This window comes from Mchenga conophoros, linkage group LG17, assembly GCF_057382185.1.
Source record: "Mchenga conophoros isolate Kocher_MC1m ecotype Shallow Benthic linkage group LG17, M_conophoros_male_GT1.1, whole genome shotgun sequence".
Classification (NCBI taxonomy): domain Eukaryota; kingdom Metazoa; phylum Chordata; class Actinopteri; order Cichliformes; family Cichlidae; genus Mchenga; species Mchenga conophoros.
Genome location: NC_140542.1, coordinates 8,905,192 through 8,929,929, shown reverse-complemented (window position 1 = coordinate 8,929,929; position 24,738 = coordinate 8,905,192). Strand labels below are relative to the sequence as shown.

Sequence of the window (24,738 nt, the reverse complement as noted above, 5' to 3'; positions counted from 1 at the left end):
AGCATCTCTAAAATATAAATGAACACTGTGGTCATGTTTCAGCGTCGTCAAGGGAGCTTCACACCCATGAACAGCTCCTATTCAAGAAATTTTGGATGGATTTGGGTTGGCAATTATTTCCAGTTAGCTAGCACTGGATCACTTTCATTGACTACACTGCAGCATTCGATCCACTGTGGCCAATACTGATGCATATAAGTATATAGAGTGTTCCTAAGTACTTTAGAAGAATTTAGTTTAGTGGTTAGCATTCATGATTTAGCATTAGAATGCAGCTAAGTAATGTTAAAGCTGTAACCTCTGACCCTGTACTAATTCTTCTTAATTACTGAGCTCCTCTTGGTTTTCAGCCAGTTCCTGTACCTCCTAGTACCGCTGATATACTTCTGTGGAACTAATTCCAAGATAGTTTTTAAGCCTTGCATACATAGGTGTGTTAACCTACACTTTACCTAAGATATGGTTAAAAATGAGCTAAATACTGTGAAAAACTAGGCTGCAATAATAAAAATAGTCCTACTATATTGCATTCTTGTGTTAAAATGCATTTGCAGAATAAACAGAGGACATTTAATTATAGGTAAACATGTAATTCCACACCTGAGTTTAATGTCATATAATCCTTAAGCGTACCTAAATTGTGCATGCAATAACACACAACACATACAGAGGTAATGGACAGCTGGTTATTTATTACTAAAGTAAGTTACACCTTATTTGCCTCTGCTACTCAACTACAGTACAAATCTGTTTCTTCTATGTGAACTGCAAAGTCATAAAGTGTAATTGAAATAATATAATATACATTACATTGATTGAAACCGCAGAGTGGCAGTGCTCCATTTTCACAATTAGCCCACGTGGTGGCCCAGTAGTATCGGCTGTCCTACAGGCAGGCCAGTCCAGAGACATAGTCCAATTCTCTACAGGTGTGGGCCATACAGAGCCAAGATGACGTTTCACCAAACTGTAACAGCGGTCCTGAGTCGCTATATTCGTTCTACTGCAGATGCATGTCACTGGACTCAACTGTCCTACAGCTGCTTACAAAGTTCTCTCTTGCTCGTCTCTCCTCACATGGCTTCTCTGCTGATTACTCCGTCTGATGTTTGAGCCCTCCTCACAGTTACATCACGATGCCAGCTGGACAGCTGTTCAGATGGTAGGACTACAGAAAGGATTTATCATGGCCTTTTCCTGGCAATTGCAAGTAAAGTACCCCTGAAAAACTAGGCATGCAATGACTGCATGAAGTGTTCATGCAGCCATGGTCTTTTCTGGCTTTCTTTCCAAGGTCTTTGTGTATCTCATCATTTTTTTCTCTCTATCCTCCTCTTTGTCCATCCTAAAATAGTTCCACCTCTTTAAAGTCTATTAGCAGCCTAAGGTAAGCCTCTTAGGAGAGACTCTTGCTCTCTTGGTGCACAGAAGGCACTCAGTCAGACCAAACAATAATCAGTCACTAATAAAACCAGAGTGGGATTTAAGACTGGATATATCAGAGAGCAAAAGAGGATTGGGCAAGCTAGAGAGGAGAGTATTCATACACAGTTAAATACCCAGACTGCGTGACTCTGAAGACTAGGCAAAGATAACCCAAATAATATAAAATGCAGTTTTTCATTTAATTTATAAAGAGAAAAAATGTATCTGGCCCAATATGCAAAAGTAATTATACCCTAAACCTAAGAAGTGGTTTTGTCACACTTGGCAGCAAGAATTGCAATCAAGCTTTCGCGATGACTGCCAGTGAGCTTTTCACTGCTACTTCCTATTATTCTCCAGATTCCTTTGTGATGAATGATCTTGGAATCAGGCTGTATTTGGAAGTTTTTGGTAGAACTGACAGTTCTGCTAAAGTTAATCATAAACCCTTGGATTTGATTCTGTGCATACAGACAGAAGATCACGCTCCTAAGAGTTAATTTCATATAAATAAGCTCAGGATCTGGCAGACACATAGTATTTCTAGCTAAGGTGGCAGGACGACAGAGTAGTCAGCATGTTTACCTTTTACATAGACAGTAAGGTTCAAACCACCAAACGCCCAGACCACAATATATTAGGTGTAACTGTCAAGGCCAAATCCCTCTACACGCCCATAATGAAGACTATTTTCATAAGCCAGAAGCCATCTTCCAAACTTATGATCAAAATTATTTTCACTCTGTTCAAGATGTTGTTTTTAGTTTAAGAAGCTCTAGGACAAGCTGTGAGACTGGCAGGGAGACATTGATTTGAAACTTTATTGTAGGTTTTATGATGGTTTTTACTTTTTTGTGGGGTGTCTATTACTTTGAAATTACTGAGGGGAAAGAACATCTTCTGTAATTAATACAGTTCATCTTCAGCTACATGTATGCCCAGTTTTTGTGCTGAAAATAAGACACAGGAGAGACAGCTAAGTAGTTGGAGTAATGTTTGGAGTCTAAAAAAAGTGAGCAAAATCAGGAGAAAGTTGAGGACATAATTACACTGTACTGACAGGATCTCTCTCACGCATTCATTACTAATTAATTCTACTGGTACATTTCCATGCTACAGTAGTGTTTCGCCTGTCCGTACTATTGGCAGACTGATATACTTAAACTGTCTGAGAAAATAAAAAAATATGGGTGGAAGGTCTAAAATTGGTCATTTTTATCCCACTGCTCTGAAGTTGCTAGGCATCCATGGATATAAATGAAACACTTTAGGTGAGTAATTAAAAACAATATAATACTTGTATAACATGTTATATGTGTAAAAATGCTAAAAAAAAATTAGCCATTTGTTAGGTAATTGCCATGGAACATGATAACGTTATAATATCAGATACAGATAAGACCCTTCAAGGGTCTAAGATGTCCCAGTTTGGTCACTAAACTAAAGAAATAAACAAACAGAGAGTTAATGTTTTATATATTTACATTAGCTCCTTCTCTGTGTCTCAAATTGTGCACCTTCACTCGTGACTTTGGGTGCATAAAGGCAAGTACCACAGTACCCCTATGGTGTATTCATAAAAGTCAAAGACTGAGTTTTAATAGCTCAGTTGTTACAATCTTAGCTACATAGTGGCAAAAGAAGACGCTAGTTGCTAGCTGGAAGAAGCATATCTATTTTAGGCAAGTTATATGTGTTCTGATATGGCTTAGTTTTTATATCTTTTTTCAAATGTATGTGTTATGTATAAGAATTTGGTATTATATACAGAGGTTCAAGAATCAAATGTCCCCAAAAAACAGCAGGTAGCACAATAACTGCAGTCAAACCCTGCATCATTTCAGGAAAATGTACAACTCATAGTGTTGGATTTCAGACAGTGCTCTGTCAAAATCCTACAAAATACATGTTAATATCGCCTCTGTCAGTGCGCCCCAGGGCAGCTGTGGCTACAATGTAGCTTGCCATCACCAGTGTGTGAATGTGTGTGTGAATGGGTGGATGACTGGATGGCATCCAGTCGTGTCTCTATGTCTCAGTGTCTAGTCTGCTTCCTTCTGATTCTCCAACACGTTCTCACTCCCAAAGCATAACATTTTACACTAGGTGACAAATCGTCGATATATTAAACTTCCGGGTGCATGCACATGCACAGATCAGAAAAATGAGGAAACATGAGAACTATTTGGAATGAATCTAGACATGTGCATTTGTTTTACTTAAATCGCTTTGGAAAACAATATCTAATGTCATTAAAGTGCTGGTTAAGGTTAGGGATAAGGGTAGGGTTAGGGCTGGAATACATGGCTGGAACATGTATTACCACGAGAGCGTCATTCTACTGGATTTCATCCATAACCCGGCGCGTAGCATAGGAGCGTGGAATGTCACCTTTCGTGTTCCTCAGGAACACCTTGGGACGTGACAAATCGTCCGTATATTACGCCTCAGGAGTGAGAACGGGCTGGATTGTCTCATGTGTCCTGTTTTAACTTGACAGTCCCATGTCCTATGTCAGAGTACCTGGTTTTGCTTCCCCTTGCCTCATTATGCCTTATTCCTCACAGCTGTGTTTCCCTCCCGTTTCCCATTCTCTCATTACTCCCTTGTGTATTTAAGCCCTATGTTTTCCTTCCATCACCACCCCCATGTGCTGTGTTTGTTCTCTCCATGCTACTGGTATTTGCCAGTTCTCTGTTCCCAGTTTAGTTCCCTAGTTTCTTAGTGTTTTTGGTTTGAGTTTCATGTTTCTAGTTTCTTATTTTTGTTTTTGTTTTCTGTATTAGTGTAAGAGTTGTTCCTGCAATAAAACTGCCATTTTGAGTTTCCTCTCCATGTATGAGCCCTGTGTTTGGGTCCTACATCCTGCCTGCCACACAACAAACCATGACAGTAGGTAGTGTGCTCCATAGGGCTGCTCAATTAATCGAATTTTAATCACGATTACGATCTGGGCTTTCAACGATCATTAAAAATGACCGAGCCGATTATTAGCCCCTCCCTCATTTATCCGCGACACCTTAAAGGCCGTCTGTGAAAATATTGTCGGGCATAAACCAGTCCGTGGCGCAAAAAAGGGTGGAGACCGCTGATTAAGAGGACCCGAGGGAAGCTCGGAAAGCTAAGCAGAAGTTATTTGGAGAGTGACTGCCGTTGGTTGAAAAGAGTTAAAAAAAAAAAAAAACTTCAGTGGTGTTGCACACTATTTTATATTATTTTTTTAAAGTCATTGTTAACCCTTTAAAGCCGGTCAGAGCAGCACGCTCCGTTTTGCGTAACTATTTTTAAATCCCTGTAGAACCTGAACCGTGTAAGCTAGCGCAATAATTTGTTTTGCACATGAAACCGGAGGAGTTGTACTTACATCTGATGCCATCAGCTTGTCCTCGGTCACGGTTTCGTTCCACATATAGCTTTGCAAAAATTGCATAAAAAGCGCTTGCATGAACAAAAACATAATATTCCAGAAACACGCTTCGCCGTTCCTATCAGCTGTTCGTAACACTTCCCACAGTGAAATGATGCACATGCTGTTTTCTTTGCAAATTTGCATCATAGGATTGTTTTTTGTTTTTCCTGCAGTATATAAAAATTGCTGTATCTCCAAAATAAAACTATGAAGACACTCAAAATAAATTTCCTGTGGTGGGAAACTATTTTTTGCAACTTTATTGTATTTAAAGTTTTGAGGGATAAACCTCTTAAACTTCTCCAAGTAGAAATATATGTAAACAAAACAAAAGCGATTTTCAAATTTTTTTGTAGTTTATTGCACTTTTTTGAATTTTATGTAATTACTATGCACTTAATGCATACATATTATTAAAATATGGGCTATAACAGTTGTATTGATGTATAGCAACTTGAAATGCTCCCACAAATGGCACTACAGCATGTAAAAAAAAATAAATAAAAATAATATAAGCTCTGGTGGACTTGGTTCTATAGTAGGTCTTAAAGGGTTAAATAAATATCGTCAAATAATCGTGATCTCAATTTCAGTGAAAATAATCGTGATTATCATTTTTGCCATAATCGAGCAGCCCTAGTGCTCCATGATAGGGTACTTTTAGTACTTATTTGAGAAATGCAAAAATTTTAAGATTGTCGATTTTTTTGCAGTATACAAAACTTGAACTTTTTTTCTCAAGTCCACACACAAATATCTTTGTCACCTTTTTGCCTGCTGCAACATGCAGGCTTTAAATCTGTCCCAGCTCACACTGATTCAACTCCTTATAAATGGGTCATGCATTTCTGAGCATGAACATATGTGCATAATGCATGTGTTTAATTTTGCCAGCCTAGTTTTTTTTTAGCCAAGTTCTCTCTTCTGCCTCAAGAGCAGTCAGTCATTCAGTCAACCACTGCACCAGTCGCATACCTTCACAGCCAGGCAGTCACTCTTTTGAAGTGTCTGTCCTATCAACCTAGTTTGCTGTCTCTCTGGGTGTCACATGATGTCAGACCAATAACTGTACATCAGATCAGCATTCCCATTAGAATCGCTTCACAAAAGCACAGCCTACTACTCTTATAACCTGTTTATTCACAAACTAAAGCAAGTCAACTGTACATGAAGCAACCGTGTCCCCAATTTGATATGGCTAAGTTTCCCATCAATGATTCATTCAGAATGAGTTTGACATTAAAAATTAAGGCATTGCTGTAATGACTGAATAAATACACCGATCACAAAATTATAAAACTTTAGCTATTTAAATTTTTTTCACTGTCTTAATGACCACACTGACACACCCTGTACTCCTGTGCCCTGATTTGTCTTCTCCGCCACTTTCTACAGTAGCCTGCTCTGTTCCCGTGTCTCACCTTGGTAGTGAGGATACAGATGCAATCCATCCTCACCAGTTCGACTGGCAAACTTTCACCAAAACATCTCGTGGCTCCAACTTTCCTGTTCCACCAATCAGATGTTTGCTGCTTTTGGTGGCATGTTTTTCCCGTCTGTCTGTCTCTGTCTCCTCCTTTCCTTTCATCGTTCAGTTTCTCTCTCCTCCCTTTCTTGTGTCCTCTCCACCTGTCCTTTCATCAGAGCAGCCAGATAGGACTTCTCTCCTAAAACAGAGGCCGAATCAGAAACATGGCGAGTCTGTCCCGATGCACCTCGACCCGCCCTCTTGGTTTCCAGCTGCTTTCTTCGTTTTATGGCAGCTGGTAGCCACATTTTGAACTCGAAGAGTGCATGGCTCAGAATATATATCGGCACGCATGCAGAACACTCAGCACACATACACACGCAAACACACACAAAAAAAAGCGGCAAACGTCTGGAGACAGCCGCAGAAGCGCACACACATGGATGCACAGGCAAACACTCACACTGACAGACGTGTATGCACAGACATAAGCGCATACACAAACAGATTCACACACACTCACACCACTCTCTGCTTTTTTTTATCAGGTCAGGTCTCTGTTTGGCAGAAGTGGGGGGGCTTGAGTGAACAGTAACAGCGGTATAGCAATGGATGCTCTACTTTCAACTTTTTGACTGTGGGTGAAGTTAAAGCTCCATATGTAGCCCAAAGCTACACGCAGAGCTGCGATTTGACTCTTTTGCTTTTCCTTGATACACAACATTACTACAGCTGGCACTGTAATATACTGTATGTGTACAATATACAGTAAATGCTGTAATATAGAGCAAATACTATACACTACCTGTGGCGCTGAGAGAGAAGGGAAAGTTGGAGTAAGCAAATCCATGTCTAACACTCACATCTGCAGCAGAGCATGAACATGTGCAACATGTCTTCGAGTTCACATGTGCATTTGTATCTGCTCTACTTTTTTGTCCTATTCCTGTGCTTGCACTCATTGTTGTTTTTTCCTGATGCTCTCCGTTGCCAACAGAAAGTGGTCAGTCTGTCTGCACTGGGCTGTGATAACCAGAATCATTATTAATAGCTTTGGGGTGAAAAAAAAAAAACTAAACATTCTTCACTATCCAAACAAAAGTGAGTTCTTATTAGCTGGCTAAAGTTAGACAAGGTCATGATGGCAAGGCAGTAACATTTTGAATAGTTTAAAGGACCTACCAAGTGTAATGTGGGCTGCTGTGGAAAAGGATGGTGCAATTTTGGCCACTACAACAAGAATTAGATGAAGAGTGTTTACATGCATTGCTACACTTTCAGCTGTATAGCAGTTCTAAACAAAGCGAGTGGCTTGTAGTGGTACATGTTAGCTATGCAGCATTTTGACTAGAAAAAAGTCTGTGTTTTGTCCCAGGTGGGTGTGACATTACAGGAAAAGTATATATGAGCATAGCAACATATCATTATTTCCATCAACCTGAGCTGCACAAACTTCTGCATGTGCTATAGAATAATCAGAGGAGATGAGGGCACAGGTACAGCTAACGTGGTTGAACAGGTGACCCGGGTTTGAGTCAATCCTGAACTATTTTCTGTGTCATTTTCACTTTTTCGTTCCCGTTAGAACAAATGAAAAATGGCCCACAAAATAATTTTTAAAAAACACAGAAAAATAAACAAAAGGAAACAAAAGTGTGCTCCATATTGAATAATCCACTAATCAAAAAGTTTTAATTCTTCTCCAATCCATGAAGTGTGCTTGGGCAAGATACTGCGTGATAGATGAGGCTCGGTACGCTCTGAACAAAAAAATAATTGCTCAGTTACCATATTGGCTGGGCTTTACTTAACATTTTGAAAATTGACCCATTTTTGTGATCAAAAATGAAAACTTGATGCTTCCAACTCCACAAATTCAATCATCATGTAAAGAGCAGAACTTTAGTAAACAGACACACTGAAAAAAGCACAATGACATTACTCTAATGATGCTCTATGTTCAGTCATCAGCAACAAGCCTGCGGTCAAAAAGCTCAAACTAAAGGAAACCATCAATCCCTGTTTACCCAAGGGTTAGGGTTAACCCTCTGACCTCATTCTGCTGACTGTCCAGATTATTAAAACATTACTTAACCTGTTTCCCTTTGTCATATTATGCAATGCATGAATCTGTATAAACAACCTGTCTATCTTATTCTGCCTGCTGCAGCCACCACAAGCCTTTCGATGCACTGATTCAAGAGCAGACGTGGTGTCTCTCATAAACACTTCTCAGGAACCTTTCTAACAGCTTCTGAAAATGTCATTTTCAAAGTCAATAGTTTAACAATCACAATATAATGAATTAAAACGTGTTTCCTGTTTTATTTTGATAGTCTCACATCCTGTGTTCAGTTTTGCTAGTCTCGTAATAAGTATTCTTAGTTTAGTTTCCTCACAGTTTTGTTAGCGTTTATGGTCTCCTTTTGCCGGCTCGCTTTTTTGTTAAGATTTCGTTTTCTTGCTTCTGTTTATCTGCATCTGGGTTCACACTGCAAATTCCAAGAGTCTGCAGCTACAGACTCGTGACACAACCTCTATCTCATTTTCTGTCAGCTACAGACAGATTTGCTGCAGCTTTCCTGTGGTCCTTACAACAAAACATAAAGAGATGTCTTACCTTGTTGTGGGTCACTGGGCTCGTGGGTGGCCTGGAGAGGGCTGGACCATGGGTTGGGCTAGTGGAAGGGCCCTGTCCTGGTCCAGGACTGGTTGGGCTGGTTGGAGAAAAGAGATCAAGGGAGGGTGCAAATAGGTGAACTCCAAATATGTGTCCATTAGTGTTCTGTTCTATATCTAAATTCCTAATAGCATGTTGAAGTACTATATAAAGATATTACACTAGCAATCAATGCACATTCATATTACCAGAGACTGCACTCACGCATAAGGTCCTTTGTTCAGCTGTCCAGGAGGACTTGTGGACCTGCGTCCGCTGAAGGTGAATTTTCCCTGGCTTGGACTAGTCGGACTTGGAATGGGAGTGACTTTGCTGAATCCTGAGTCCTTGCTGGTCAGAGGAGCAGTAGGGACAGAATCTGTGACTTTGTTGGGACCTGGGCTTGTGCTGGAAGGGATCCTGGTGCGGGCAGGTTTGACCGGAGCAGTTGGAGACACAAGGCCTTGAATGGTGCTCGAGACGAGGGCTGAGACTGTCACCAGGTCAGAAGAAGCAGGAATGCTTTGTGGGCTGGTGGAGCTTTCTGAAGAAACGCCAGAGCTGGTGGCAGTGAGCTTTGTTCCATTTAGCGACACTCCAGGAGATGTATTTGTGGAGCCGGTCGAGGTTTCTGCATTACTAACTGTGACACTGGGTTTAGAAGTCTCCGCTTCAAATGATTTGGAGCCCCCCGGTTGAGCAGGAGGAAGAGGAGCACGGTACTTCACTTTGGCCAGCTGCAACTCAGGTGTGCTGGACTGTGTTGTAGGCGAAGATGGCTTTGTTGCTGGTGTTGCTGATGGTACTGGAGGCGCAGGATACTTGAATGACCTGGGTTTGGAGACGAGTGGTTTGGGTTGGGATTGTCCATCAGAAATGCTGGAGGTCAAGGGACCTGTGGAGGACAGTGGCTGGGCTGAGGGTTCTGCTGGCAGCCAGCAGGAGGCAGCAAGGTTCTTGGGACTGTCCGCAGAGCACTTACTGTCTGCAAGGACGGTAAACTCATAGTACTCCTGGATATCTGGAAAAAGGAGGAAAGTAACAATGTGAACGGGTGTAGTGATTAACTAAACCCTACAGAAGTGGGCAAATCACTGAGTGCAAACAGTGAGTGTTTAATTGATACATTAATTTATTCACCAAAAGACAGATTAGTTGATCATTAATAAAAATAAATCCATGGTGTAATTTATAATCAGTTAACCTTTAAAAATCATATTGTGCAAAAGTCTGGGGCCACCCCACATTTCATTATATTTTGCTTCATAAGAGCCAGAGTTTCCCTCAGTTGATCCATCAACTGTTCACTGAAGAATGAAGAATCCAGCCATTCTCTCAGGAGAGAGGTGCAATAGTAAGAGCCTACAGCCATCTGTAGGCTGGACGGGGTGAAGGCGGTGGCGTTGGGGATCTTGTCAAAAACCGATGAAATTATGAACACAGAAAAGTACTGTCAGATTTTGATCCACCAGCTAATACCAAGCACAATGCCAATGCCGGAAAAACATAGATGGATAGAAAAACACACCAAAAAAGCATAAAATATGAATGATCTTCAGGACTTGCACCTCAAAGGTAGTGTAATTAGACATCTACCTAAGTATTTATTAGGTATATGTCTGCATTTAAAGTAACTACTGAATATGGTGGAAAGGCCACCAAGACAGCTAGATGTGCTTGGGGAGAACAGACATCACTAAGTGTCGAAGCATCACCACTAATTAACCAGTTTTAACCAAAAAGGCCAATAAATACTTATTTGTTAAGAACCTGGCAATCTTGACGGGTATACAGTCCAGCTTTTTTTGTTTTCTGTGTGTGGCTCTCTAACTTGTTTGCAGTGAATTTTATCAGATGAGATTTGATAAGTTTACTCCACCCGTAGAATGACCTGATTTGCCTGCTTTGTATTCCAGTGTGTCGGGATTTGGTACCGGTGGGTGTAAGAGAGCCTGTTATACAGTACGACAGGTTTAGTTACTGAGTGGCCGTAGATAAAGGTGCAGATATGGGGAAATGCTTGCCTCTTATTTACAGTCAGTTGTTCCCTTAAAAGTCATGTTGCCGTGACTGTTAAGTCAACTGCAGGTTGGCAGCTAACAAATGAATGCCCTATTTAAATGTAGCCCCTATGTTCTGAAAACAACTATCTGCAACTGTCCCAGGATTGGTTAAATTTGTTAAGGGAGTCCCCACCGTGAGCTGGACAGAGGCTGAGATGTTAAAAAAAAGCTGCTCCAGCAGAGCTTAACTATTACTTTATAGTATATGCTAAATTATTCAGATGCAAGCAAAACCGAGATGGTCACAAAGAGGCTCCATATCTCAGAGTACACCAGTAGAGAATGCGTTACCTAATGAAACATAGCTAATACTCTGAGGACCTCTAGTGGCGACATAATATTACTAGCAATGGTTCGCTTCCCCTAATCCACAGTACAGTTGACAAATAGTTCTGCACTAAATCATATATCATCCTGTAAGCACATCTCAAATGAGTTTGGTGGCTATAACACAGATGATAAGGGGGAATAAAAAAGGACAGTGAAATGTAAATAGTGGAATAATCCAGTGCAAGCAGCAGGAACGCAAACCCATACACAAAGTCTTCTCTAATCTTTACCAGAAAGAAGGATCAATAAGAATATCAAGCAACAAAACAGGGGAAGCATTATTTCGCAACCCATCAGATCCAATTTGGTTAAAGTAAAAAGTCAAGCTTCAAAAGAGGAACTGAGTGAACAGCATAAACAAGCACACAAACGCTGGCACAATAAACGTGAGAAGGTGCGCTGCTGTAATAGCTACAAGTGTGGGCGGGGTAGAAAGCAGGTGGGGCCTGGGAGTGAAAACCAGTTTGTCACCATTAACATTACCATGAGGATTCTCGTGTGATTAAGCAACAGTTAATCAAAGGAAACTTTGCTGGTTAGACTGTCACTTTGTTAGAGGAATTTGTACATAGATTTAGATTTTAAAGGTGGGTGCTTGCTTTCTGTGACACCCTACGTTCTGCTCTACATTTTCTGGTTAGGGATCCAGTGACAGCACAGCTCAAACATCTTGTAAAAACTATATCAGCCCCACAGAAATGAAACAGTTCATGAATTCAGCCTATTTTCTGCAAACCTAATGTTGGAAATCTAGTCAGTCCCTGTCAATCCCAAACACAGCATGACGATGCTTGTAGTGTGGTATCTGGTATCTGTAAGACACGAATCTTGATAAATGAACAAAATCCATGCACAACATTGAGATTATTGCATTATTGCGAAGAGGAAGTGAAGAATCCAACGAAAGGCTCAAATCTTTAAGATCGATAAAACTGATATTTACCTTTGCTGAAACTTTCTGTTTTATTAGTCAATGAACTAACATAATGTAATTCACAAATGGCAAAACCACTGTCTCTACTTTTGTAAAAATGATGTAAAATGTTATAAAATAATTGCATGTGGACTAATCTGCACGTAAGATGAATGGTTAGACACCAGAAGTGCAAAAATGTTGTGATGTGTTAAGATAAAGTGCAAGAAGTTATGCAGATGTATGCGTTAAACTGATAGCAAATTAAACATAAAATACACGTAATGCCTGACAGAAAGCACTTCAAGCACAGCTTAATTTCCAAAAAAGTCAATATAAAAGAAGTTTGCCTAAATTGTCAAAATCCAGGAAATCTGATCAAAGCTGACCAAAGCAAATTTTCTTACCAAGAAGTGCACTGAAGAGCTGACTTTGAAAGACGTTGATGACTTTGTCCAAAGACTGCTGCAGCTGGTGGTCTTCCTCCACAGGTCCCTGTTTGGCCTTTTGCTGTCTCTGGTCTAGCTTGGCTCGATACTGCTGGAGCAGCTCCAGGGCACGCTGGGCGTCTAAAGAAAACATAAATAAATAAATAGAAAAAAACATGGTTTTTATCTCTTCTGGAAAACACAATATCCAGCTGCTCTTAAGCAGAGCAAGGAGACGCTCGATGTTAAAAGCTTTTAATTGCAGATAACTACGGTTAAAATCGAGAATTTCTGCATGTCTGTCTGAAAAATAAAGTGTCTTCATTCATTTTTTTCATGAATGAAGACACTTTGGGGAAAAAAGGGTGGTTTGGGGAAAAAAGAAAAGAAAAAAAGTAGATGACTCTGTGTTTTCCTTCCAGGCTACTAGATCACAACTTCTATTAGGGTTTGTAATGATCAGTGAAAGCCTTCTTAATTAAAATGGTAATTAAGACTTCATAACCCGTGTATTTGCACATTTTATGGATTAAAGATAAACTATAACATTTTACTACCATCCTTTATATCGCCCCGATGTCCTCATGCAGAAGGGTAGTAGAGTTTATGGTGTAAGGGAAGGTGCAGGCTGCAAATTCCAGTCTCTGAACAGCTGATTAAACCGGAAGCAGTGACGATCAACGTCAAACTTCGACTAAATGTGTCAGTGCGTACATTAACTTTACACTTGCATGACAATACGTAAAGCCAAAATGAATTAAAAGGGTGGCAATTCAATTTCTATGCATCTATCTGCAAGCACTTTTATATTGAAGAGCTCTATTTGTGGGCAGCTTTGCTGTTTTTTGCATTTCACTGCAAAAAACAGCAAACGTGTTGTTGTCTAAATATTATGTATGCCGAATTTACAACAGCGTCCGAGTATGCAGTAAGAGCCCTGGAGCTATTTTCTAAAAGTCGTGTACACGTACACTGAATAGTTCCTCGTTTAAAAGTGCAGGTGTTTCACACAAGTTTCGTGCGCTAACGCATAAGAGCGCCTCGCGGAGCTAGCGCAACATCAACGCGACCTTTTTGAGTGATTAAAAGTGATACGTTCGGTGTCACAAAATGCGTTATACGATAAGAATATTAACACAGAAGTATTATAAGATAGACGTGTAACTACAGACCGAAAGTCCATTTTCCTAACAAGTATATTCTTTACCTTTCTGTCGCACAGGCATGGTGGCACGCACGCCGAGTCCTCCTCCCCTGGCTCACACCGATCCGACTCTGTTATCACAGATGTGAGCGTCTGTCCCGCGACAGCCTGCTCACCCAACTGGACACCAAACTGTCACCACAACAGGCACCACCGACCTGTCCGGTAGTTAAGAGAAAATATAATTCAATGAAGTGTTGAAAAAAGTGTCAGAAAACTGACACAGACACTGTCAACAAACGCTGACAATCACCGCGTGGACTTAGAACCCGGAGTAATAATGATAGCGTGATTGTTTTTCCCCTCCCTCTGTTCCTCTTTCACTTCAAGGCTCCCTGTGTCACCATTTGGTTAAACTAATACCGATTTCTTCACCCAGATGACTTGACTCAAAACGCCGTCCGACCGGTTGAACGGTCCTGCGAGACGAACACACGCACGCACACACACGCACGCACACACACACACTCAAAACCACAGATGAAGCAGGTTGGAGGGGCTCTTCATAAGGAGCTTGTGTCTTGCAGGTATTGTCATGTTAAACAGCCATATTGTATGGAGTGGATAAAAGCCCGGTCTATTCTGGGTTGCCTATCCACATCTAATCCACTCAATGCCGAGGACAGACTTGGGTTTACAGATACTGATCTAACTACATTAAATCTATGAAAGCTTTCCTCTCCTGTTCCCAGCTTAGTCTTTGGCTCTTGTCACTCAGTTATGTCTGTTTATGGAGCTTACATGGGTGCATACAAAGAAAAATACAAGGGGGTCCAATTGAAATGTCACTGGTGCAATCCCAGCAAAAGTCCAGGCACTTCATCCCTGTGTGGTTTTAGCCATATTGTCATGGTAAACTGAGTGTGCTGAGTAGATGAAAACCATCCCCTGTACCAGACCTGTCTCACTAAACTGTAGTGATCCACATCCCTACCAGGCAAGTCCTCTTTAGTAGTGGAAAGAAATAAAGCCTTTCTTTAGAATCTAATGACTCTATATGAGTATATATAGAGAGCCATAATGCCCATTCAGCTTTAGCATGCAGTCTGTTGTCCCTCCTTTTCTACCTTTATGCGAGCCATAGCCTGGTTTCCTGGTTGTCTCTGAGCAAGAGTTGCAAAAAGTTTTGCTATTCCAGTCAGAGCGACACAGGGGATGCTCAATCAGTATCAGCATCTGCTGCTCCATTCAGTGAAAAAAATAAAACTCTGTGTGATAGAAATCAAAATTTATCAGTATTTTTGACCTATTGTCTTTGCCCTTTGCATGAATTAAGTTTCTTAAAAGCGAGGTGTTTTGCTATCAGTGATCAAGTGGGGATCCTAAAGCTACACAAGCCAGAAAAATGCTGTTTTTCTACCCATGCATTTACTGCTTCAGCATTGTGTTTGGGATCATTGTCATGGCGAATAATGAATATATTGCCATATATTGACACTTACTAACCGCCACCCTTGAGAGGAAATTTATATAGAGTAGTGTTTTTGAATGTAACTGTAAATTTTCATAATTAATTAAAACGTCTCCTGACAGGTTAGTGGGACTGTGAAACATTTCCTTTTAAAAAACATAACACTCAAGATGTTTTACACATAGACAGTATGCCACCACAATATCACCCACTAGTTTTGGGGTCTGTATTTCATTTCCTGCTTCCATGTTGGCTTTTTGGACCCAGAATATACTTTATATGGATCAATGGGTGGATTGCTAATTTATTGCCTGCTACACCAATTAGCTCAGTTGACAATGTCCAATCATAAACTATGAGATGGTAAAAAATAGATACACCTGTTGGCTAATTTTTGCTAAGCAACAGACTAACTAAGTACAATTAATATTGCTCAGGAAAACCTGAAGCCCAAACTCCTGATCTGTACCACTGACACATCTGTTAGGACATCACAAAAAGCTGTGCCTAGCACAAGAGCTAACAGCAAGCTAAGCAAGCTGTACTGGGAAACACTGAAGTAATAAGTAAGCGTAATAATAAATATGAATCCATAATGCTTCAGTCGTTACTTAAAGCTGAAGAGATTTTGCCAACTCATTAGTCATAACTAGCAAAAACCTACACCAAGGGCAATTTTTGCCAGGTCTGCTGCACTTTTCACATTCTTCATTTTGTATTTAGTTGTGACTTGAACAAAATTCTGTTGCAGATATACATTTTGGTCACTGTGAAGTATAATTGCTGTATGTGCAATGATATTTGTGCAAAGTTTTATTGACATTGGCACACCCATTAAGAAACACATAGTGTAAATACAAACATGCACATGCACTTATCATTATAGCAAGGATATAAATAAATAAACTAATAAATGTGGTTATTTAAGTGGTTCTTGCAAGCTTTCTGTTTTAAAGAATGTAGCTGACATTTGTATCTCTGTCACTGTGTCAGTTATTAAGAGGAAGTGGCAATAAACTGTCCACTTTTACCTTAAGCAGCACACTTATGCGACTGGAAGCATTTAATCTCTTATATAGGTCATCAACATAGTAGATGGACACGTATGGTATGGTTTCATCACCTAATTTTAGTATTTCTTTCAGAGTCATTTTCAAATTATTTCCTGTTTGCTAAATTTAGCTAACCTATATTTTTTAAAAGTTACATATAGATATATAAGATGAAGAGCTCTACTTCCAGGATATGTTAAACTATGAAAAGCAATCTATGCTTGGTTTAATAGACAGGAAACTGTTATTGATCATTTCATCCAACTAGCCAAAGAGTAGCTTTTCCTAAATGATATGGTGTCCTTTTGTTCCACTGCCTTGTTTATCTTTGTTTTACTGTGACGTGGTGTGTTTAATGGGTGAGCATAAATCACCTTTAGAGACAACCGTAAGACTAAAAAGATGAAATCATTCAGAGAGTGACATTAGAAAAGCAGAGTTCATGCATGCTGGAGACACACTGCGCCTGTGTCTTCATGTGGACAGTAGAGCAGTGGTAGGGACACTTCCATCAGCATAAGCATGCAGCAGCTGAATGCAGGTCATGGACCCAGGCTCTGGTATTGTTATTGATTAGGTCAGAAGAGCTTATTGACCATTTTGGTGGGTGCACATAAACTCTCGCTCTGTATCTCTTACAAATTCTCGCCAGCAGTCACTCTGATTCCAGTATAATATATGAGTCAGAGTGGGGAGTAAATGCATGCATGATTGTGTAAGTGGGTTGGTCATGTGGCAAACAGAAGTATCTTTTTGTCCAATGCAGTGTGTAAAAGACAGAGTAAAGAGGGAAGGGAACAAAAGGGCGTCATTCTGCTTTTTGCCAGAATGTACGTTAGTGTGTGGGCGCCTGTGTGTGTGTGTGCGGTGTTACTCTCTATTGTTTATTGTCGGCTGATACCACAGTAAGCAGACTTGTTCTACAGTGGGCTCTGATGCCAAGAGAACAGTCGGGAATGGTACAAACCTGCCACCGGATAGAGAGTTTAGAAAAAAGGCATCTAACTTTCAGTTTGGTTGCAGAGACAAAAACTCAGATGTGTTAAAAATACACATCACACACATCATCAACAGGTACTTAAATTCCTCTTGACAAATATCTGTTAGTGTTGTTTGTTTACAGTTACATGTGCATTTATTTGTATTGAATGTTAATGATGCACATAGCTGATTGAGCAATGCAGCTGACTTTATGCAGGTAAGTCAAAATATTTTATGAGCTGCTCACATGTTTAGAGTGCAATGTGTTAAACTGAAAACTAACTACTAATGTATCTGTGATGCATTCAAAAATACTGGACGTCATTGAGGAAATTACATATTTTCTTTATTACCTTTTTGGATAAATTTTTATTATATTAAAAAAATTTGAAAATATATAGAAAAAAACCCATTTGCCTTATTTTAAATGGCAAATTACAAAACAACCCACGTACTTCACCATACTGTGTAATGTAGACAAAATGACTGCTGAGTAACTGAACACACAGGGCAATGGACTCCATCCATCCATTTCAGGATCACTGTGAGGGCTGGATCATATCCCAACAGCCATAGGGCAAGAGGCGAGGTGCATCCTGGACAGTCTTATCAGTCTGTCAGTCACCCCAGAGTACAAGGAGAACATGCAAACTCCTCAAAGCTGGGATTTTCGTTGGCCTACAAATGAACTCATTGATTCATTCTCATTAAATTTCCTTTTCACTAATTCCCACTACATACATTGAAGGCTTCTGGTTAAGTTCATAAAACGTTTTGGTTTCAACTAAGATTTCCATATAGAACTGTTAAGTCTAATTGTTGAATGTTGTCATTGGGTTTCTTAAATTTGTAAGTCTGAGTTCAATCTATAGGATCAAGACATCCCTTTGTCTCTGACCACCTCTCCAGCCACTCTGTGCAGGGGGAGGTTTTATTGCAGATACATCCTATCTGAAAGATCTGTTTCTTGTGATGTTGCTTCCTGCTTTTATGATCCTTTTGGTGAGCAGGAAGTCATGCACACACACACACGTTCTTGCACATGCATACAGGTGCTTACACATACACACACATAGTGCCTTGTCTTAGAACCATTGGGGAGTTTACTGAGGGATCTGCTTGTGCTGTGCTGTGTATTGTAACAGTTTGTCAATAAATAGCTGCGAGGGAAGCTGCTCTTTGAAGGATTTTGGGCATGAGACAGGTAAGGAGCGTGAGCTCCAAGAGCTGGTTCTTGACCAAAACTTCCCTCGTTAGAGAGTGAAAAACCGGTTGAAGATGTTCTGTTATGTCTTGTGTTCTTCATGAGGAATAAGTCTCTAAACTAGCGGGGCTTGTGGAAGCACAGACCCAACAAGAACCAATTACTACTTTCTGGATTTGAATTATCATGTTAAATCGTTTGCCTTAATTGCAGAGTAACCTGTGTGCATGAACTAGTAAGATTTTCATACTTACCGCGATGCGCCAAGCTTTTTCTTCAACGTGGGTTTTGAGCCCCAGAAGAGACACACTGTGAGGCACCTGTCAGAACTCGGCTGACCCTCTGCGATCTACAGCTCAGATAAGTGTCAAGAATAGATGAGATGGATGGATCAAGAGGGATGAAGAGGAGTCAGGCTGTTAGCCTAATGGACAGAGAGACAAAGGAGCATCTGCAGAGATGATGAGAGGCCCTGCTGAGTTTAATCCACAGAGGTAACTGTAATCTCCCACAGACCTGCTGAGGCGATCCTCATCACTGTCTTTTCCTTCACATAATTTATCCATCGGTTCCTTTTCTTTTCCCATTTCACTTTTTCCCATATTCACCTTTCACCATCTTCTCTGTTCTGTTCAGCTTCTTTCACTGCAGCATTACTTTCATTCCTTATTCTGGCCCCTGCATTTCCCGCATCTGCATTTGAACTCATTTTTTTCCTCACTCCTTTCTCCTGCCTCCCCTTTTCCTTACGCATAAATATGGAAAGAAAAGTGTTGTTTTATTCCTCCACCCTCCTAAAAACAGCTCAGTGCACCAGGAGAAGCCCATATTACCAATAGTGACATTTTTATTATTTGTACAATAGAGACTTTAGTACATTATTCAAAACACTTCTTATATACTGAAAAAATGGTACGTCCCAAAGCCCAAAATGGCTCCAGTATAATCGCTGCACAGCATTTTTTCAATTTTATACATATATTATTTTTTGTAAAAACTGTATCTTAAATAGTATGTACAGATAGCGTCTGCAAAATGCATTCTAAACACATGATATATATTATATATACTTCGGCAATTACATTTCTCCGCATTAATACTCAAACTTAAAACTGGAAGGATTTCAACTTGCATGTGCAAATAAATAAAGAAATAAATAGTTTCTGTTAAATCGTCACTAAAATTTGTCCAACTTATAAACTCGACAGCGTTTCTCTCTTCGGAGGTCAAAGTACTTTTTGTCACACAACAGAAGAAGCAGCATTCAAGTTGGGTAGGTGTAGGTACTGCAGAAAGCATGAGTACATTCACAATCAATATGAGTCATTTTTAAATTGGATTTCATTCACAGCTATGTACAGTGACACCGCCCTCATTTGTTCAGCTCTTTTAGCAGTTTAAACACATAGAAAATGACTGAATTTTTTTTAAATAGTCATATACATATATATAATATATATTTGTATAACACAAATTCACAATTACAGTAGAAATACATTTTATACAGTTTTGGATAGTACATGTGTAGGTCTCCAAGTCATACTGTGCGTACTTCCATCCATAACTTTGTTATAAGTGTCATTATAAAATATCACAATTTTTGAGCAAAGCTAAGGTATATCAATATATTTAGAAAGAATTACCTGAAACATGTAGTAAAAAATAATTATATTATCAAACCTTTTACTCTGTTCTCATCACAATATCTTTGATATTTCAAACTCTGAATAGGGTCGGGGTAGGTACCTGTGGTTAAATCTCCTAACCACATGATTAAACTGTGCCGTGTTGTGTCTCCTATTGACAAAGTGATGGAAATCGTATTTGGAGAGTTGGCACAAAAAGGGTACCTGTCAAGTGAAATCAAAAGGACAGTGAAGGATGGTTCGCTCCGGATGAAACATCAGATGTTATGCAGAACAGAACAAAACTCACTGCCATGAAATGCCTTCAAGACCCATGGTGCATTTACATAAAGACAAAAAGAGACTCTGTATTTTAGTCAGTATATCTTCTCAAGCGTGACTATAAAAGTCAGACTACAGAGCAAAGGCTTTCAATCTCTGTTTTGGTGTTTTGTTTTTTTCCCTCTTTTTGCTTTTTTACATAGAGTCTATTGCTACGGTGGCCCTGAGAGGTCAAATGCACTGCAATTTTAGGAAACTTTGGCAAATGGAATAAGGCTGCAAAAGCTAAAAATCAAACAAAAAAACAAAAAAACCCTCACAAAACACAACGGAAGTGTTTTGGGGACACAATAGCATGACGGAACAGCTGCCGACGTGAGAAGCTAACAGTGATCGGCTAATAGCAAACATATATTTATGTTATTATGCGATTTAAACACACAGTACCTTGCATTTGTTTTCCCCTCACAAGAATCCTCCACTTCGTTTAAGCGTGTGTCAGTGCAACCCTTCGCATGTTTTGGTTCTGTCACATTATTATCTCCCCTAATACACTTCCATTGTGTTCTTCCAAGATTTTTTCTTTCGTGACCTTTTGTAGAATTTTTCTGTTTGCAGATGTTTTCTTAAATTGCAGTACTGTTGACCCATCAGGTCCACCGTAACTTTCATTTTCCCTGCTCTTTTAAATAGTTTGAGCATTTACCAGCAAATTCAGCAAGCCTTCCGTGTATGCCGAGTATCAATCAGCACCACCTTTTACAATTCAAGTGTAACCGAAAGCACATGTGACACAAATCAGATGTTTCCCCGATTGTCAAAAAAAGAGACGATATCTGATTTATCCTCCTAAAATGAAACCTTGCAGATGCTTGTAGGGGCATTAGTGTCTCACACTGCTTTCCACAGGAAGGCCGAAGGTCAGGAGACTTCAGCAGAGGAGATGCTGAAGCCGGGTCAACGACTATAGAACAGCTTACCGGCTCATTGAAGCCACGTTTTTGATTTTAGTGTGTGCTGGGCCACAAAGAGGTAAAGCTCTGATATTGTTGTAAATACAGCCGAGGAGGCTGCATATGGCACAGATCAACAAGCAGCACTTAGTGCTTTAATACGTCTAGAGTCTTCTAGAGAGTAGAGACAGCCATTTTCTGTTGGCTTCTGGACATCTGTCAGTGTCCAGTGATGTAAAAGCATGCTGTGACTTTATAAACACATCAAAAGGGATGTGACATCACTGCACAACATAAGACAGGACTTTAAAAAGATGGCACCGTTAATATTAATGGACCAGTTTTATAATGGAAATGATATTCTAAAATGAGGGATGCATTATGCAACATTGCAGAGAATAGATATGTGTAATTTTATGTGTGTATTTGCCTGTTAGTTTATGTGCATGGCAGTGTGTGTAAACATTAGCATGACTTGCTCAATAGATGGCACTGCAGGACAAGTAAGGCTCTGCTGAAAAGCTCAATGGGCCGAGCCTCAGAAATATTGCTTTAGCTCCTTTCAGCACAGCTGTGCAAGCAACAGCTTTTTTTAAGAGAAAAGAAAAAAAAAACAAGTAGCAGTGATGAACTATGAAAAGTGTTTTCTATACAGATAAAACGGTGATATACTCTTTAGAAAACCATTTGAAGAAACGACCCCTGTATTTCCACAGGAGGGAATTGAGAATATAGTTTATCAACAATAATCATAAGAATCATAAACTTTTAAGAGCTGTCTGCTCAGGCCCCAAGGAGAGTTCTAACAAGCTGAATCTCTATGTATGTACACAAGGCAGAGTCTTAAGTTTCAATTTCTGTACAGTGGAGGCAATAACCTGCAGAACAGAACAAAAAATATATCGGAGGAGTATGAAAATCAAAGACGGTGATAGAAAAAGGACTGAAAAGTGGGGAAAAAGACGGAAGATGCGAAAGAAACAATAAAGCTGTGAAGAACAAGGAAAGCGAACCATGTGCTACACCAAACAAAATACTTTAAATTCACAATGGACGGCAGTGGAGAAAAGAAAGAAAAATATCCCAAAATCTAACTAACCGACAAAAACTACTCAGACTGACCGCTCAGATGGCAGCTTAAATCACAAACCAACCACAAAATCCAAACTGCAGCAGCCCTGTAGGAACTTTAAAGTGTATAGTCCTCTTGCGGTCCGTCCAGCCGTCGATCAGATCAGATCGCTGACCGCCGGTAGACAGAAGAGCCGATATGTTTCCTATGGTACATTTGGCACTGGTATTTGCCTTTGGTCCAGCAATAGGCAAATAAATGTCTGACTGTTCCCTTAAAAATGTTTTAAAAAAACAACAAAAAAAGGGGGGAAAATGTGGCTCAATTTTCAGTTCCATAAACCTCCAGAGGAGGGCAGGTGGGATGGCGTGGGATGGCGATGAGCAGAGTAGAGAAGCGTTGCTGTATTTGTTTTGTTTGTTTTTAAAAACTATTTTAGCGCGTGCTGCTGTCTCTCAGAACCATCAAGTCCACCGTCCGCGGGAAACTCTTCAGCAGAGAGACGGCTGTCTCGTGCTCCATGTGTAAAAAACTATGTCCATTAGCCTGCAAGGCAAACACGCAGCACAGTCAACAGCATGTGTGTGGGTGCACGTGTGTATAGAGGTATATGTGCTGCGGCTCGTTTAAGTTTCCCATACACATGTCTATGTGTGAGTGTTTTGTGGAAGGATGGAGGGTCACTGCCATCATTATCTCAGTAACACATCACTGTTGGGAAAAAGAGAGAGAAGAGGAGGAGCTACACAGTCATGCTGTAGAGAGAGAGAGAGAGAGAGAGAGAGAAGGGGTAAAGACAAAAAAGGGCTTTCACATGAATTCATCCAGCTACACTGTAAGTCTGTGGAAAGAAGATGAAGGGGGAGGAGAGAGGGAAACATGAAAGGAATGGCACATGGGGGGTGAGGGAGGCTGAGCTATTACCGTAAAGCACTGACGTCTTATTTTGACCTCAATCCATCTCAATAAAATGCGTGTAGCGTGGTGCGAGAGTGCGATTTCTACTGTTGCTGTTTACTGTTTATTGATTCAATTGGACTGCTTTACATGGGAGGCGGATGTTCAATTATTATTTGGCTGATGGGGAAAACATTGCTGCGAGGCACATCAATCCAAATAACTTGTACTTGCGTACTTACATCGTTTTACTCATATTTACTTCAAATGAAACCATGTTAGATTGTGTTCATGGGTAAAAATACATTTAAAAAAAATAACCCACCTGCTGTGTTCAGGTGCTTTCAAATCTAAGGCCTCGGCTGAAGCTATTTTATATTAAGAACAGCTTTCTAATAATGTGAAGACGTAACCCATGGATTTCTACTGATCATTGAAATTGTTTATTCAAGTGGTCGCTAGTCCTAAAACATGGACGTTTATTGACTTAATTAGAAATCATCACAAGCCACTTATATTGTACCTGATATTCAGGCTTTTTCTGACATCCTGCTTCTGGAGTTCAGTAAATAACTGTGGTCAAACAGTGAGTTTTCACTGCTTCACTGGGCGTTATGTAAGGATTAAAATTAAAATTATACGGGAGGAAACTATAAGGACGGGCATTCTCTGGGTCGTCTGGGTTGCAGACCACATAATGTAAAGCAGAATTCATCCAGCGAACATGCAGGAAGCTGACCTTTACAATGTGTAGTAGAGCACAAAGATTATTTATCATCAGATCCTGACCCATCCGCGTGTTAATGAAGTCGCTGTTTATCGCATTCGCAAATGTGCGCATTACTTCTTTTTCTGTGTGAGGCTGAAGATACTCAATTGAATTAAATTTTATTTATATAGCAACAAACCACAACAACGGTTGCCTCAAGGTGCTTTTTACTGCAAGGTTGCACTGAGACATTAATCTAACACACTTCAGATCTGTTTGAGCTCCAGAAGCTGTATTTTGACAGCCCTTTAAATTTGGTTGGTAATGGATGTAAAACCACAGATCAGTAAAAAAAAAGAAAAAATAGTTCATTGCAGTCAAACTGCTGGAAGAGCAGACACCCAACACACTTTAATTGTATATCAACCTCTCTGTAGAAATGGGACTAACAAAAGAAACAGTGTTCACTGGAAAAACTAACTTCACAGCCTTTAAAAAGTGTGCATACCCCTCATACTGGGATTCTCCCTACACATTAAGTTTGGCTCATTTCAATTCTGCTCTGTTTCATTAAAACACCAGTTTCAGTGAGGACCAGAAATATTAAACATTCACGGTGAGGACTCAGTGAAGAGCTGCAGGACAAAGTCAAA

At 40.0% G+C, this 24,738-nt stretch overlaps 2 protein-coding genes across 22 annotated transcripts in view; both read right to left on the bottom strand.

Moving 5' to 3' along the window:
- Window positions 1-14,219, bottom strand: part of LOC146555046 (discs large homolog 1-like protein) — a 114,747-nt gene extending 100,528 nt beyond the window's left edge. For 2 of the 5 annotated variants that reach the window (XM_085252522.1, XM_085252523.1), the window contains exons 1-4: window positions 13,903-14,216; window positions 12,675-12,836; window positions 9,187-9,982; window positions 8,923-9,019 (exon numbers count right to left, since the gene is read on the bottom strand). In XM_085252522.1, the coding sequence (XP_085108648.1) occupies window positions 8,923-9,019; window positions 9,187-9,982; window positions 12,675-12,836; window positions 13,903-13,921 (1,074 nt within the window). In that variant the 5' untranslated portion in view covers window positions 13,922-14,216. Of the gene's footprint in view, window positions 1-810; window positions 1,084-8,922; window positions 9,020-9,186; window positions 9,983-12,674; window positions 12,837-13,902 lie in introns of those variants that run through there. The other 3 variants (XM_085252529.1, XM_085252525.1, XM_085252528.1) reach the window with 3 other exon arrangements.
- Window positions 14,220-19,376: 5,157 nt separating this feature from the next.
- The window catches only part of lrrc7 (leucine rich repeat containing 7), a 148,860-nt gene continuing 143,498 nt past the window's right edge, over window positions 19,377-24,738 (bottom strand). For 12 of the 17 annotated variants that reach the window (XM_085253105.1, XM_085253106.1, XM_085253100.1 and 9 more), the window contains one exon: window positions 19,377-23,025. In XM_085253105.1, the coding sequence (XP_085109231.1) occupies window positions 22,915-23,025 (111 nt within the window). In that variant the 3' untranslated portion in view covers window positions 19,377-22,914. Of the gene's footprint in view, window positions 23,235-24,738 lie in introns of all 17 variants that reach the window. The other 5 variants (XM_085253108.1, XM_085253115.1, XM_085253111.1 and 2 more) reach the window with 3 other exon arrangements.